Below are 16,589 nucleotides of genomic sequence, written 5' to 3'. Positions count from 1 at the left end.
CATGTTTTTACATTTAAAATATCTAAAAAACATCGAGTTAATTTATTACTTATACCAAACGAAACTGATTTTGAACTGTAACAAACATGACTGTTTTTACATTTAAAATGTTACAAACACGTGAATGTTAATTCATTGCTAATTCCAAAAGAAAATTGAACCATATATAGGCATGATAATAAAAATGGAATTGAATTAATTCGTTTCATGCTTTTTTTTAACATATTTGACACATTATCTTGATTATGCATTATCAACACAAGTTGTGTAAAAAATTACACATTTGTGAGTTCATTAGCCTGACACATTTAGTGTGTAAAATTGGATTACACACTGGATGTGTCAGAATCAACACAACATGTGTCGTCTCTGAGCACACTCGCACAATGTGTTAAAATTCGACACAGTCTGAGTCATTTTTGACACATTTCTTTTTAGAGTGTACGTAAAAGACTTCCTAAAATCAAACTTGGGTAAAGGGAGGAACTAGAAGAGTTTGTGATACAGGGAGGAAAAAAGGAGGGAAAAAAAGAAGCGAGCCAGAGCTCAGGGTAAAAACTGGCATAAATTTATTTTTATGCAAACTAAGATCCAACACTGAGTGACTGTAGACAGGTGTTTTCATTTTCATTGTCCAACCCCGGTATGTCCCAAATGTGTCTATAAACTGGGTATAGGATATATATGATATCTCTATAAATTTTATAAAACATATTTTCTTTTTGTTTGTTTTTTTTGTTTTCAGCTCAGAAAGTCATTTTGTTACATTTGTAATAATACTTTTCATTAATTTAAGTAATGTCTTTTTGTCCACAGATCTTTCAGACACATCCCATGTAAAAATGTCCCCAGAGCTCGTCAAGCTAGTCATACGGTTAGCTTATTAGAATAGGCAGCAGTGACTTCATTTAACTCACAATAGAAAAAAGGGCAATTCTGTTTATACTCTTTTTCCTAAAGTTCATATTAATACTTGTAAAGGGTTAATCATTTAGTGGGTGTTAACATATGAACAGCTCAGGCCTGAGGGATTGTGGTAGCTGCCTACCGTTTCATACACAGCCAGTCTATCTCTGCTCTCTCCTACTGGTATGCAGATTAGCTAAGTGTCAAACGGTCAGGTTGTTACCGTCATTTAATGGTCCATATTATGTCAATTTACATTTGAGATTTGTAGGTATAAACATACACATATTCACACACATATTTTTTCACAGTTTATTTTTTCACCTGCATATCCGATTAGCCTAAATTTTACCCTGTATATTTAATTCCCAGCGCCAGAGAGCTTTATTTTCGTGATAAATATTTCTTAAAACTGCATTGACACTAATGTGGTGACGTGTTTGTGTGTGTTGTGTTGGTACATGTAGATCAGGTGCAGCAGTGCTGCTGGGGTTTTTAAACACAGGGTTCAAACACCTTTTACAAGGTAAAATTCAAGCACTTTTCAAGCACTTTCAAGGCCCATTTTCAAGTTTTTTTCAGCACCTTTGAGCAAAGTGTTAAATTAATGATAACGGTGATATCTCAAAACTGCGATTCAGCGATAATCAATATATTGCAAAACTATTCTCCACACTTCACAGCGACTGAGCTACTGAGAAAAAAAACACTTCTATGTAAGTAAATAGCAGGAGTTATGGATTTATTGGTGTCAGTTTCACACAAGTTAAATACCAATGTTCTCAAAATACTGAGTATCTCAACATAATGTGTATCCAATAAATTTCGTTCCACTTCACGATTGAAAGATTATTGATCTACTGTTCGAATTATGATGTATCTGGCATGATACGTCATAAAGAAGAAAAGGAGATCCAGTCCAAAATTGTAGTTCCGTCAGATTTTATTCAAAGAATCTTCTGAGCAAAACAGTTTTTTTGGATACATCAAAAATTGAGTAAAAAGATTATTGAAAAATTGAATTGAAATAAAAAGGTGAAAATAAGAGGAAAACCCCAAAGGTGAGAAAAGTTGGGGTTTCCAGAGTTCTCGGCTGTGTGAACAGGACCTGTGGCTCTGTAGTCCCTCTCGGGAGAAGCTCTCCTGCCCAACTCTACTCTTCTTCCTAGACAGAGAGTCTAATAAAAACAGGCATTCGCCTGGCCTCAGTCTAATAGTGTGTGAGGAGGCTCCTCACACCCCCCGGATCCTGATACTGATAAGCAGTTATTCATCCTATACGTCAGCCGAGAACTCGGTCACCCCAACCTCATCAGACTATAGATTACATGTACAGAAACTCATGGTTCCGCTGGAAAAAATCAATCATGCTAAGTTGCAAGAAAAACGGCCTTGCTTTGAGCACAAGGACACAATATACATACATTCTAAGTCACAATGTGAATCATCATGAATCGTGCTAAATGCTTGAATAACATACTGATTAAGTGAAATGCTGATTTAGTTACACACAGATTAACCCTTTAATCAATGAACAATGAACATAGTAAGGCAAAACTCCTACGTATTCTTACACACTTGTTAATTCTTCACAAAAAACAAACAAAAAAATCATATATTTATGTTTGAAGCCCAAAATGTGGCAAAAGTTTGAAAAGTTCAAGGGGGGGCCGAAATACTTTTGCAAGGCACTGTATATAGTGGTTGCTTGAATGTATGTTTGGCTGTGTACAAAAGCTTTTGGCTAAATGCTTAAGTTGAAAGAATAGATAAGATTGCAGATCTTGCAATATAAAAGCCTTTTATTGAATCACATAGATATGAATATGAGTAAATACATAAGGTGATGTAAAACAACGATAATAGCTGGTACTGGATAAAACAATCAATAAAGTAAATGGATTAGATATTTTTAGTACCTTTAGAGACATAAAAAAACCCTTTAGCAAAACGATACCAAATAAGGAAAAGATAACAGAGTATATAACTTTAGCAACACAACGCAACCAAATATCCCTGTAGATTAACTTGCAGATTTTTAATCAGACTGACTGAACCATAGACCAATGAGAAAACCAGTAGAGCAGGGGTGTCAAACTCATTTTGGCCGAGGGCCACATTGGCATATTGGCTGTCCACTGAGGGCCAGATGTAACTTATAAATGTAATAAAATGTAACCAAATGTAATATAAAATGAATGTAATTACTCCTTAATGTTAAATAACTCTCAATATACTATTTATTCAATCAAATATTACAGTTGCATGGAAAAAATGTTTGCTTGTTGCTCTATTAACATAAATCCTTTTAATTTGTCATGTTATGAAATCCAAAAACTCCATCAATCAAGAACCAAACTATTCAAGTGAATAGGAATGACAAAAAAACAAGTTACATTAACTTTGATCAAAACGTTTGATACTGAAATAAGGCTTAATAAATATAAAACCAAAAATTGTGAGCTGTTAAGAACATGTGACAGATTTAGCATTTCCTCAGATTTAGCAGTTCCTCATCCAACCACTAGTCGGAGCTGCAGCAGCAGCACCACAAGTCCGCAGTCTTTACTGAGTCAGAGCTACAGCCCAGCCACGGGCTACAGGGCTCAGCTCAGCCAGTCTGGAGCGTTTTTACAATTTTTAAGTTCTTCCGTGTATGAAATAAAATAACCCCACTAACCGAATAATACAGCTCTCTACAGTTCATCTTTCAGCCCAAGCAGCTAACAGCAGCAGTTTAGAGCAGCCGTCCCGGAGTCACTGCTGGGATTACATTATAAACAGGTCAGTTAGCGCGCTGCTAACCTCAGGATGTTTATAACTACGGAGTTTAGAACACACAACGGCTGCAAGGTTAGACTGTTGAAGGCTCCTGAAGACTATTAAAGGCTATTGGAGGTTATTGAAAGGGTAATTGGGGGCAGAAATCAGTTTGGGGCTGGTTAGATAAGTGATTCACGTCCTCGTACTTTGCTGCGGTGAAACTGTGACTAGCTCTGTCACAGTGATGTTTATTAACGTCATTAAAACAGATTTTGTCAGCTATTGTCTTATAAATATTTACACAGAACTTATATCTCTCCTAAAAAGCGTTTATTTTGGTCAGTAACACTCTTTGTAACACAAAAGGCATACCGGTCTTTCGCCTTGAAGCACAGCCGTCCGTCTGCATCAGCTTCTCTTTTTCTGGACATTATGGGATAAACGTTTGTATGTCTCAATTCCACCCGCGAAGTTACGCCTTCCCTCCGGCAGGGTTTCCACATCAATGACTACACTGCGGTGTAGTGGCAGTAAGCCGTAACTTCGCGGGTAATACAATCGACAAGCATTGTGGGAAATGTAGTTTTTGGTCAAAGAACGCTTCTGACCTATTTATTATAGACACTAAGATCTTACAAGCTCTCGCTTGGATGTGGCCACATTTGGCCCGCGGGCCTTGTGTTTGACACATGTGCAGTAGAGGGAATCAAGGATCCTGCAGTCTTACTGCTGCATAGCCTGCTGAGTGTTGCTTTCAGTATGGAAACTACAGCTAGACCGTTTTTTTTTTTTTTTTTTTTCAACTCTGAAAAGGATTTTGTTGGCCTTTTGTTGCAAGCTAAGAATATTCTCTACTCCTAAGAATACTCTACTCCTTTAAACTACGACATCTAAATTTTAAAAGACTAAGTAATGCTAATCTAACATCTGGAGCAAACACTGGCAGTGCCCTCGCTCCAACTACAAACTACAAACGTGGAGTGGAGGAAAAAATAAAGAAAGTTTTTATATGTAAACAATTGAGAATGTGTTAAGGCTGTAAATGACATAAGTTGACCAAATGATCATTTCCTACTTATGGCAAAGCATATTCAATTTTTAAACCTAAAAATGTCCCAGAATGGTAAAATCCTCACTTTTGTTTATTATTAGTTCTAAAGCTAATGCTGAGATTTTATATACGATTTTACTCTGAGCTAGCATCATCGCTTTACTATTTATTCAGCATATCACTGAAAAAATTGTAAAAATGTATGTTCCTAGTTTATGCTGTTAGTGGTACCATTTATGATTCTGTGTGTAAAAACTTCTTAAAACACAACACTAAGTGTTGAAGAGCTCTGCATTAACTAATGTAGGTATACAAACATACATAAAAACACAGCATGAAATTCAGTAAACATCATCTCTGGATAAGATTCATTTTTCTGAACGAGTAAAAAGCCAAGTTCTTGTAACAGAGTGAAGATTTTGTGCATGATGAGGTGTTTTTGGCTGTCTGAAAGATTTAAGGTTTGCATTTTTTATGGCAGAGGAACAGATTTGGGATACTTTTCTATCTTTTGTGAATGCACTGATGTAATATAAGTTCACTCTGTAAAGTAAAACTCTTCCCACAGTCTGAGCAGTGATACGGTTTCTCTCCTGTGTGAATTCGCTGGTGTATTTTGAGATTACTCTGTTGAGTAAAACTCTTCCCACAGTCTGAACAGTGATACGGTTTCACTCCTGTGTGAATGCGCTGGTGTATTTTGAGATTACTCTGTTGAGTAAAACTCTTCCCACAGTCTGAACAGTGATACGGTTTCTCTCCTGTGTGAATGCGCTGGTGTATTTTGAGATTACTCTGTTGAGTAAAACTCTTCCCACAGTCTGAGCAGTGATACGGTTTCTCTCCTGTGTGAATGCGCTGGTGATTTTTGAGTTTACTATGTTCAGTAAAACTCTTCCCACAGTCGAAACAGTTATACGGTTTCTCTCCTGTGTGAATGCGCTGATGCAGTTTGAGATTACTCTGTTTAGTAAAACTCTTTCCACAGTCTGAACAGTGATACGGTTTCTCTCCTGTGTGAATGCGCTGGTGATTTTTGAGTTTACTCTGTTCAGTAAAACTCTTCCCACAGTCGAAACAATAATACGGTTTCTCTCCTGTGTGAATGCGCTGATGCAGTTTGAGATTACTCTGTTTAGTAAAACTCTTTCCACAGTCTGAACAGTGATACGGTTTCTCTCCTGTGTGAATGCGCTGGTGATTTTTGAGTTTACTCTGTTCAGTAAAACTCTTCCCACAGTCGAAACAGTAATACGGTTTCTCTCCTGTGTGAATGCGCTGATGCAGTTTGAGATTACTCTGTTCAGTAAAACTGTTCCCACAATCGGAGCAGTGATAGGGTTTCTCTCCTGTGTGAATGCGCTGATGCTGTTTGAGATTACTCTGTTCAGTAAAACTCTTCCCACAATCGGAGCAGTGATACGGTTTCTCTCCTGTGTGAATGCGCTGATGCAGTTTGAGATTACTCTGTTGAGTAAAACTCTTCCCACAGTCTGAACAGTGATACGGTTTCTCTCCTGTGTGAATGCGCTGGTGCAGTTTGAGATTACTCTGTTGATTAAAGCTCTTCCCACAGTCTGAGCAGTGATACGGTTTCTCTCCTGTGTGAATGCGCTGGTGTATTTTGAGATTACTCTGTTCAGTAAAACTCTTCCCACAGTCTGAGCAGTGATACGGTTTCTCTCCTGTGTGAATGCGCTGGTGATTTTTGAGATGACTCTGTTTAGTAAAACTCTTCCCACAGTCTGAGCACTGATACGGTTTCTCTCCTGTGTGAATGCGCTGGTGTTTTTTGAGATCACTCTGTTTAGTAAAACTCTTGACAGAGTGCTGATGTTTCTCCATGTCGGGACTTGGCTCCATCTGTCTGTGAAATGTAGCAAACAATTTCTGCGTTTTCAGGAGATTCTTCTGGATGGCTTGTGCTTCACCTCTTTCAGCAGTTTAACACTGTTCTTTATTAAATATCCTGGTTGTTTATTCTGGAAAAACAAAGAAAAAAAAATTTGTGTATTAAAATAAAAGCAGGTCAATTAACCAAAAAGAATTACCTACATTAGTTACACTATATGGAGAAAAATACTGGGACACCTTTATACTACAATAAAGGCTTCAGTACTTTTATCCCATTATAAATTCACAGACATTTTAATATGTAGTTGTATCTTGACTGTCAGCAGGCTGCAGCTGCAAAATGTATGTAGCAGAAACACTGCTGCTGTCCTGAGCACTGAATACAGTGTTATACTACTACTTTAGTAGTATCACACTTTACACTATAATCCATACTACTAAAACTTGAAGCTCGGCTGCGCTCCGGTCCACACCTAGAACCTCCCGCTATGAAGCCGAGCGGAGCGCAGTGCGGCCGAACCGAGTTCCTCGATTAGGCTCAGCCCTGATGCAGAATTTTAGATTTTAGATGCAGAATGAGCACACCTGATGCTTCCACAAGTGATTAAACAGGAGAGATAGTTGAGGGAGGCAGGTCTAATTCAGTGGTTCGGCTTTCAAAGGTCTGATAAACTTCAGCTTGCTCCCAATTGTGCCGGAAAGTGGAGTTGACTAGCAACGGTAATGCATCTAATCTGTTCCACCACCTCAAGCAGTTTCACTACACACAATATCTTCCTTATTCTGGCTGAAGCACTTATGTAGTTTATGTTGTATCTAAGTTATTTCTAGTTGATATAGGTTTGTTTATTTGACGGTGATATCGTGTTCCTTTTATATAAATGAAGGCTTTCTGCATTCTTTATCCTGGATGAGGCACTTTTGTTTTGACCTGTTAAATATGTTTACAAAAGGATAAGAAGCTCTGCCTCTGTTGTAATGTAAAGTTATTTATATTGGTAAAATGTAAATAGGTTATTGGTTTGTGTTTGACAGAGATGTCATGTTTTTATATTGCTACATGCAAATAAAGGTGAGCATTAATTCATTCTGACCATTTTTTAATTTCTAAAGTATTATACAGTTTTTTATGAGAGAAGGCTTTAAAGACAGTAATAGGTACAGATTTCCATTGCAGGGATTCCTAACAGTTTTTCTGAGGCCTTCCAAATATTTATATCGATATCGAAATTATATTGTATCGACCGAAATTAAGGAATGTATCGTGATATAAATTTTGGCCATATCGTCCAGCACTAGCTGTAAATATGTCATACTGCTCTAACAAAGTGTATCTCATTTTATCTTATAAATATCTTTGTAATTTTCTGACTTGCAGTATATCTCTACCCCTCACCTTTTATAATCAAATATTTAGTTTTTCAATACAATAATTTCAGTGACCGGAAGCAGAAAAAGCCTGTATTAAATGTATATGCTTGATGAAGAGTCTCGACCTACCCCTTCCTGTTTTTATGTTCTAGAAATTAGATAATATTACTTTTTTTATTCAGGTGTAGGACCATTTATGGGATAATTTATCTGCATACAATCACAGCTCCAGAAATGACATTAATCTGTTTTAATAAGGCAGTATGCCATAAAATATCGTAAGAAATAATGTTGCCAATATTTTTGAATATCATGAACTATATTACCCTGAAATATGGAGCCATATCACCCACCCCTAATTATCACATTCAGGGTAGTACTTTCTTGCTGTTTTAAGCAAAAGAAAATTCACACTGTTTTCATTTCCTATTATATATCTTCTAGAGACATTTTATATATGTTTATGTCCAGTATAATTTATTTTACTTTAATCCTGCATATGTAGCCGGTCTGTACTCTGCTGCTACCCTCTTCTGCGTTGTGTGTGTGTATGGAATAAAGCTCAGGACACCAGAATCAGCTTCAGTCTGTGTATTTGTTTCTCCTCTCTCAGTCAAGTTCTCTGCAGGCTATATAAAAAGCATATAGAGCAAAGTAGATACAGATTTTGGTCTCAATAGCTTCAACAGGGAATGCCTCTCTCAGTCAAGTTCACTGCAGACTGACAATACATGTGTATGAAAATAAAATACATATCTTTAAATACTATTAATAATAATAATAAAAAAATAATAATCATCATTATTATAAAATCACTTATTTACGACATTAATATCCCAAATGTCAACAAAAACCAATATTAAAATACCCTTATAATATTCAACACTTTAGTGATATGCTTATGCAATAATAAACTAATATTTATGTATATATATATATATATATATATAGTTATAGTTTTATAGATTCAGTATTTATTTCAACACATGTAGCTACTACAACCACTTCTTGGTAATAAGTTCTGTTATTTCAAAATATATCAACTGAATTACTGAATGTTTTTTCCCATTTCTAGTACAAACAACAAAAAAAAATAGAAGAAACAATAAAACAAAATGGCATCCTCCATTTTATATACACAGTACATCCACTAAAATCAACTAAAATGGCTATGGAAGTACTCACCTATATAAAAAGCATATAGAGCAAAGTAGATACAGATTTTGGTCTCAATAGCTTCAACAGGGAATGCCTAACACGAAAAGAAACCCAGCATAATAGTTAGGCTCAAAAGCTAGGAAGCTGTATTGCCAACAAACCAGTAGAGGGCGCATACTGCCCGCTAAACACAGTGCAACTTTGCTCTTTAACAAAAATGTTTTAAAACTGAAAAAAATACTACTAGCAGCACCATAGTACATGTCGCTAGGCTCTTAGTGTCAGAATATATTAGAAATGCTCATGAAATTACTGTTTAAATCATCAAAATGAACATTTTATGTAGAGCACTATACAGCATACCTCTCTCAGTCAAGTTCACTGCAGACTGAGGAGAAAATAGCGCCAACGCGACAATAGGAGGCAGGACTACAGGTGCTCAGAATAGACAAAAGGTATACGTACTCCCATTTGCCATACAGAACAGTAAAGAACTCTATAAGTAAAAATGAAAAAGAAAGGGGGAATTTCTGTGAAATTAATAACAAAAACGAATTACAAATACAAAAAAATATAACATTATTTTCATCTGCTACACATATATGGAGTGCATTATTACCCAGCAAAAAGCTACACATCGGCCCTTCGTGGGCTAAGTGCGGGCACTGTGGGCAGGGGCTAGCCCATTAAAATTCCAAACAGGCCCAACATGGGTTTTCTGTGGGCAGCCTGTTCATTGGCTGGCCCACTCAAATCCTATAAAAGGCCGCTGTGGGCTAGCCTAAACTGGTCCAGTGCATTAATGCCCCTGTAGGCCCAGTGTGGGAATTATTTGGACAGCCAACACTTTGATGCGCCCACACAAATCCCAGGCAGGCCCACTGTGGGTCAGCCCACATTCAGCCTGCACCATTTCACACCCTGAAGGGCCAGTGTGGGATATATGTGGGCAACCCACACTCTGGCATGCCATGCAGAGCCAGTGTGGGCCAGCCCAAATTCAGCCTGCACCATTTACACACTGTAGGCATTGTGGGTTATATGTGGGCAGCACGCACACATATGTGAGCATGCCCACACAAATCCTATGCTAGGTTACTCTGGGTCAGCCCAAATTTACCATACAATATTTTACAATCTGAAAGTTTGTGTCATAACAAGTTCATATGAAGGGTATCTGAATATTTTTTTATTGTTTTTGTCTGTGAGAGCTAGGTAGATTAGCTAGCTTAGTGGATAGGAGCAACACTGTGTGAAATGTAGTATCAGCTCTGAAAGATTTTCTAAACCAAAAGTGGAGAAAAATCAAGGTACCACAGCAGAGTTGTGCAGAGACCTTTGGAGGGACACACTCACACACACACACACATCTCATATTTTTCAAGACATATACTGTATAGCTATACATTTTTATTTGTAAAAATATTTTTATTTAATATTTTGGATAGCTACGAATTTGCTCCATGGTGCTGATTCATAATCTCACCTTTATTATTGGTAGTGCTGATAATAAATAAATAAAAATATTAAATTATAAATGTTTTTGTGCTTGACTTGACTTTTGAGCCAGCAAGGTTATAAAAGTTACATATTTTTTTTATTTTTGCATGTGATATTTAATTGTGAGGATCATGTAACCAACGAACCAAAGAGATCCAGTTAAGCTAATGGAAAGCTAGCCAGTTAAGCTAAGGGAAAGATATCATTTTAAAAAGTTTTGGTATTTTTGTGAACCTGATATCCTGATATCGGCCACCTCACATGTTTATAGAATGTAACTACCAGTCACACACAGTGACTGTAAAGGCTATTTATGTTTCACCATGAATAGCCTGAAGAAATTCAAATTCAAATAACTATCACTATATAAGAATCACTGTAATCAAATACAGTCTGCAAATTTCTCTAAAATTAAGCATTGTACATGAAAAGACACTAACAGTTGTAGTATTTACCTGACTGCATTCTCATATCTCTATATTATCATTTTAAGAGGCCGTGAGAAGATCAATCATGCCACCACCAAAGGATGCAGAGATCGAGCAGGTTGCAAAGGTTTGGCTTTGGAATGCACGGGACCGTTCACGTGGACGGAAGCATCGTCTCATGCAGTCTCTTCAAAAAAATAGTTAATTTATGATCTATGCTATATTAATGCATAAACAATATTCATTTTTGATATTATGATTAACTATATCTGTTCTATTTATGTAAAGTACATCTATTTTCTCCTTCATTATTATTGCTGTGAGATAAAAACCTTAATGCAAAAACTAATGTTATATTCAATTAGAATTTTTTTTACTGGTTTGATTGGGATGACATTTTGGTTCCAAGTCTACAAGCAAGAGGAATAAAATTAATAATAGAGATCAGGGGTGGGTTTCCTGAAAGCTTCGTTACGCTAAGAACTTCGTTAACTCGTACTTAAGATTGATCGTTAATTAAAGAGTGTTTCCCAAACCCGTGCGTAACTAAAGTACTACGTAAACTCGCTCGCAGATTAACGAGTGCCCTCACCCAGTCGTTATTCTTAAGAGCTTCTTTAGGGGATCTCTACTTGCAGTTCAGCACCTTAAACACCAGGGACCGCCAATTTTGAGGGAGAAAAATTATAATTTCCCTGCTTGAAGCAATTATATTATGTTACTATTAATTATAATCAATTATATTATATATATATATAATTATTATTATAATAATTAATATTATTATATTATATTATATTATATTATATTATTTCCCGTGTCTGCAGGTGCTCCGGTTTCCTCCCACAGTCCAAAGTTCAGGCTAATTGGATGTCGGATAAAAATTGCCCCTTAGGTGTGAGTGTGTGAGTGGATGTGCCTGTGTGTCTGTCTGCCCTGCGATGGATTGGCGGCCTGTCCAGGGTGTATACTGCCTTCAGCCCAATCCCGGCTGGTATAGACTCCAGCCAGTGAGTGAATGAGTTATATTATATTATATTATATTATATTATATTATAATGCCAACTTTGTCTGTGTAGTCTAACTGGGCATACTGGAATTGACCAATCAAACCCATAAATTATTAAAATCCAGATTCCTGCAGAGGATGCTCACGGTCTAAGCAAAGCTGCAAAGTCACCAAGTCCGTGGATTCTGTAATCAGGCTGTTATGTGGCATACACACACTTATATACACTTCCCACCAGCCCGGGAATTACAGCACAATACAATATATTTCCATGCTATTGGGAAAATCCCTGGTACTGTAGGTCCGGTGCAGGGGACGCCTGCAGTGTCTTTACTCACACCTACACGTATTGTAAAGGGTATCGGTGAATGTGCAGGTAATATTTAATATTATTCTTTATTTAGGTGCTTCTAACCAACATTGTGGCCGTTCATCTGGGCAAACTCTGGGGTGTGTCAGCTCAAAAATATATAAATACCAGTCAAAAGTTGACACGTCTCATTTTTTATTTATTTATTTTTTTTACATTGTCGATTAATATTAAAACTATGAAAACAATTAATTGACGCATATGGAATTAACAAAAGTTAACAAAGAGGTGCATGGCCTTTACAATCCCCTGACCTAAACCCAACTGAGATGTTGATTTAGGATGAGCTGGAGCTTTACAGAGTGTGTGTGTGTGTGTATATATATATATATATATATATATATATATACACACACCGGAACATACGTATATGTATTATTATATTATTTTTATATTATTAATAATTATAATAATAATAAATTAATATTATTATCAATATTACTATTAATAATATTAGTACAATATCTATTAATATAATATATATATATATATTAACAATAATAGTTTTAAAAAAGTAAAAAAAGTTTAATGTTTATTAAACATTTATATATAAACATATGACTTATTTATTTAGTCATATGTATCTGTAGGAGTATTTTATTAATGCCAAAGTACATCCTTTTGTAATTTAAATTTCAAAATATGTATAATATTGATGATTACAACACTTTTTTACATTTTTAGGGTGTAATACTGAATAAATACTGCATAATAATCGATATTTGTGGATCGATTGAGTGCGCTGTTTCAGGGGAGGAGTCAACAAAGACGTTCTTTAAGCTCCTTTGTTAATTTTCACGTTGCGAAGCTCTTTGGGAAACACTCGCAGAACTGGCTCGTTCTTTACTCACGTCATTCGTTAGTTCGTTCGTTATTCGCTAAGGTTGATCGTTTTCGGGAAACCCACCCCAGAGGCTTTGTTCCAGTAGCAATAATAGTATCAGTTTATTATTCATCTACTACATCAGTCTAGTGCATTTAAGTATTTATTCAAGAATATGATTTGCTGTTTTTATTGATGTATATATATATATATAGATTTTTTTTTAAGTTGTATAATTCTTTGTTATTTTGTATTATGTTTGATATTTATATCATACCGTTTATTATAAATACTGTTTTTGCAAATGGAGATATTTATGCAGTATATGTTTATCTACATGCTAAAATATAAATTTGGGATTTAATTTACTTAAATACTGTTGTGTGTTGTTTATATTTCATACATGATACTTTGTAATAAATTAATTAATTTACTATACACTTTAAATTGTGTTATTTATAGAATTGTTTTACAGCCAGTTGCAAAAAAATTCAAAGTGCCAATAGCACAGCTTTAAATTTTCTTTCTTGAAAAGTGTTCTCTGTTCAATATTGCACAGTTCTAAAAATTTGGGGCCACAATTGGTTTTCCACTGAGGGCATGAGTCTGTCTGTGTGTGTGTGTGTGTGTGTGTGTGTGTGTGTGTGTGGGTGTGTGTGTGTTAGTGTTAGAGCTCTGCAAATCTCTGTTGCTTTGGTGCTTTGGTGTTGATTTTGCATAGAGGAGTAAATCTTCGCTGGCCAAATGTGGGCTGCCTGAAAAGGGCCCACGCCGTGGGGCCGACGCTATACTGGTGAGCAAATCTCCATTGGCCCAATGTGGGCTGCCTGAAATGGGCCGACGCCATGGTGCTGGTGCCGTCCCGATGAGCAAATCTCCGTTGGCCCTAAGTGGGCTGCCCATATGGGGGCGATACTGCACCGACGTGCAAATCCCCAATGGTCCGATTTGGGCTGCCCATATGGGGCCGATGGCGTGGGGCCGATACCGCACCGATGTGCAAATCCCCAATGGCCCGATGTAATTACACAGGCACGTAGCCTAGCCTATCTGGCTACGTGCCTGTGTAATTACGTCATCACGCACAGACATAGCTCAGCTACGGAGACTGTGTTCAACTTTGGGGCGAGCTTACACCAGTAAAAAATGCCTGTCCGTGTAAATAATACATATCGATATACCACAAAAATGATGTCCCCATTATTGAAACATTTCTTATCGCAATAAATACAGATATCAAATTATTGTCCAGGCCTAGAATAGAACAAGTCTTTCTTCATTCCACAGCTTTAATATCAAACCCAGTCACTTCCATCTGATCTATATAAATGCAGCACATCAGGATTTCCTCATTTCTAATACTAATGTAAACCCAGACAGCGTGTGGTAAAATCTGAGACGGATCCTCACAATGGATCTGGTCCAAAGATCACTTTCACTACAGACTAATCCGATCCAGATTTTGAGCAAATCGTCACTTTTATGTTAAAAAATATGGACCATATTTTTTAACATAAATATGCAACCACCTAGCAACAGCATAATATCACTACAGCAACCACCTAATACTGTTACTGTTACTGTTTGTTAAGCGTTTCTCTGTGTTTAAATACAGCACAGGGTTCTGACTCTGGTCTAGGAGAAACTCTGTTCTCAATATTTTAAAACTGTAAAATATGCAGATCACAGCTCCAGGATTAGAGCTGAAACCATTACAATACAAAACTACTTTACATATTAAACCCATCACTTAATTTACTCACTTTAGGACAGGAGGTCCTCCTCCACTGCTGGAGTTCTGAAGATCCATCATTTACTCTTCTTCATTCACACACAGCTGAACACTGCCGACACCGACCCCTGAGAACAGATCAGCCGTTACAATAAAACCTTTATTCTTACAATAATGACATTATCATCAGAACTGCATTAAACAAAACCTGATAAACTAACAAAACAAACCAAACAGAAAACGATACATAACAGTGTGATTTACCCTCATTACACATTATTCTACAGATTACAGAAACATTTACTGTTATTATAATTATTATAATTTAATTATTATTAGTAATATTACTGCATTACACAACATTATAAATATACACACTGTTCTATTATAATTAATGATATTATTATTATGTTACTGAATCAGAATAGAGAGATTATTTAAGTATAATATAAAACAGCAGGATTAAAAACACTAACACACCACGTGATCTTGAGCTCCGTTGCTCCCCCTGCTGGTTGAACAGCGCTACTGCATATAAACACGCCTTTATAGCAGTTCCGTTTTTTTATCTCCCCAACAGATCAAAGTCCACATTAAGCAGTAATGCGCTTTAAACAGCATAAACTACACTGTGATCAATAAATATCAATCTATATCTGCGCATTTCTCTTCAGTTTACAGCATTATTGATCTGTTACAGCTGATTGTTCTCCAGCCGGTCTGATCTAGACCAGGTCCAGGTCTGATCCAGGCCCGGTTCAGATCTCCATGCTGATCCTGGTTCTTCCAGTGGAATCGGACACTGAGCTGAGCTTAAAGAACCGGTTCTGGATCTGAGGAACCTTTAGAACCGGTTCTGACTTTAAGCTACACGGTTCTGTTCTACATTCTCTTCAGTTCTGAACTTACCGAGTGAATCCGGACTTCTGTCCTCTTCTAATGGCGGAGACTGAACTTACTTTCACTTCCTCCTCACTGCGTCACACCGCTCTCTCTCTAAGCCCCGCCCCCTAACTCTCTCAGCGAATAGACGCTGGGAGGGCGGAGCCATTGTTCGTCAGCCAATCATATTACACGGTTGAATGGAATGTTTGAATATTCATGAGTCTGAAGTTTCTCCCACACAGCTGTAAACCCCCCCAGTTTTCAGACCGGTGTTCTGCCGAGTTCTGCTACCCGTCCAAAAGTGCTCCTCCCCGCACTGCGCATGCTCTGACCCACATTTTATAACGTTCTCATGAGTTTTTCAAGATGATTCTGTTTTCTATGACTGCATTAAACAGCCTGAGCTCACTGTCATTACTTATTTAAGGGTTACATAAAGGTAAATGACAAACAAAACAAAACAAAACAAAAAATAATAATAAGCTATTTAGAAACAAAAATCACTAAATAATTTCATTTACCTCTTAAATACATTTTTTAAAATAAAAAACAGTTGGTTAATTTTATACTCTGACGTGACTATACTGCATGTGTCTGCACTGTGATAATAATGCTGGGAGAAAGGAGCACTGCCTCCATCTAGTGTCTTTGAGATGTTCTGCATTTTATATAAGGGTGGTTGACATCACATGGATTTTTTTTGGTCCAGTGTGTCAAATATATGTAAATTATAGAAAAA

The 16,589-nt window shown here is 36.7% G+C and overlaps 2 protein-coding genes across 3 annotated transcripts in view; both read right to left on the bottom strand.

Annotated features, from left to right (window-relative positions):
* The window catches only part of LOC125780467 (zinc finger protein 239-like), a 46,789-nt gene extending 30,851 nt beyond the window's left edge, over positions 1 to 15,938 (bottom strand). The window contains exon 1 of one of the 2 annotated variants that reach the window (XM_049477865.1): positions 15,875 to 15,938. The gene's annotated coding sequence lies outside the window, so the exon portion shown is untranslated. Of the gene's footprint in view, positions 1 to 14,996; positions 15,086 to 15,874 lie in introns of those variants that run through there. The other variant, XM_049477864.1, reaches the window with a different exon arrangement.
* On the bottom strand, positions 1,832 to 15,085 carry LOC111189992 (zinc finger protein 271-like). Its single transcript, XM_049477531.1, has 2 exons — positions 14,997 to 15,085; positions 1,832 to 6,702 (listed from the first exon to the last, which is right to left on the bottom strand). Exon 2 carries the CDS (start codon positions 6,581 to 6,583, stop codon positions 5,225 to 5,227), a length of 1,359 nt encoding a protein of 452 aa, XP_049333488.1. The 5' UTR covers positions 6,584 to 6,702; positions 14,997 to 15,085; the 3' UTR covers positions 1,832 to 5,224.
* Positions 15,939 to 16,589: the final 651 nt, after the last annotated feature.

This window comes from Astyanax mexicanus, chromosome 4 (assembly GCF_023375975.1).
Source record: "Astyanax mexicanus isolate ESR-SI-001 chromosome 4, AstMex3_surface, whole genome shotgun sequence".
NCBI lineage: Eukaryota > Metazoa > Chordata > Actinopteri > Characiformes > Acestrorhamphidae > Astyanax > Astyanax mexicanus.
Note: the sequence above shows the minus strand (reverse complement) of the source record. Positions and strands in the feature narration are given on the sequence as shown.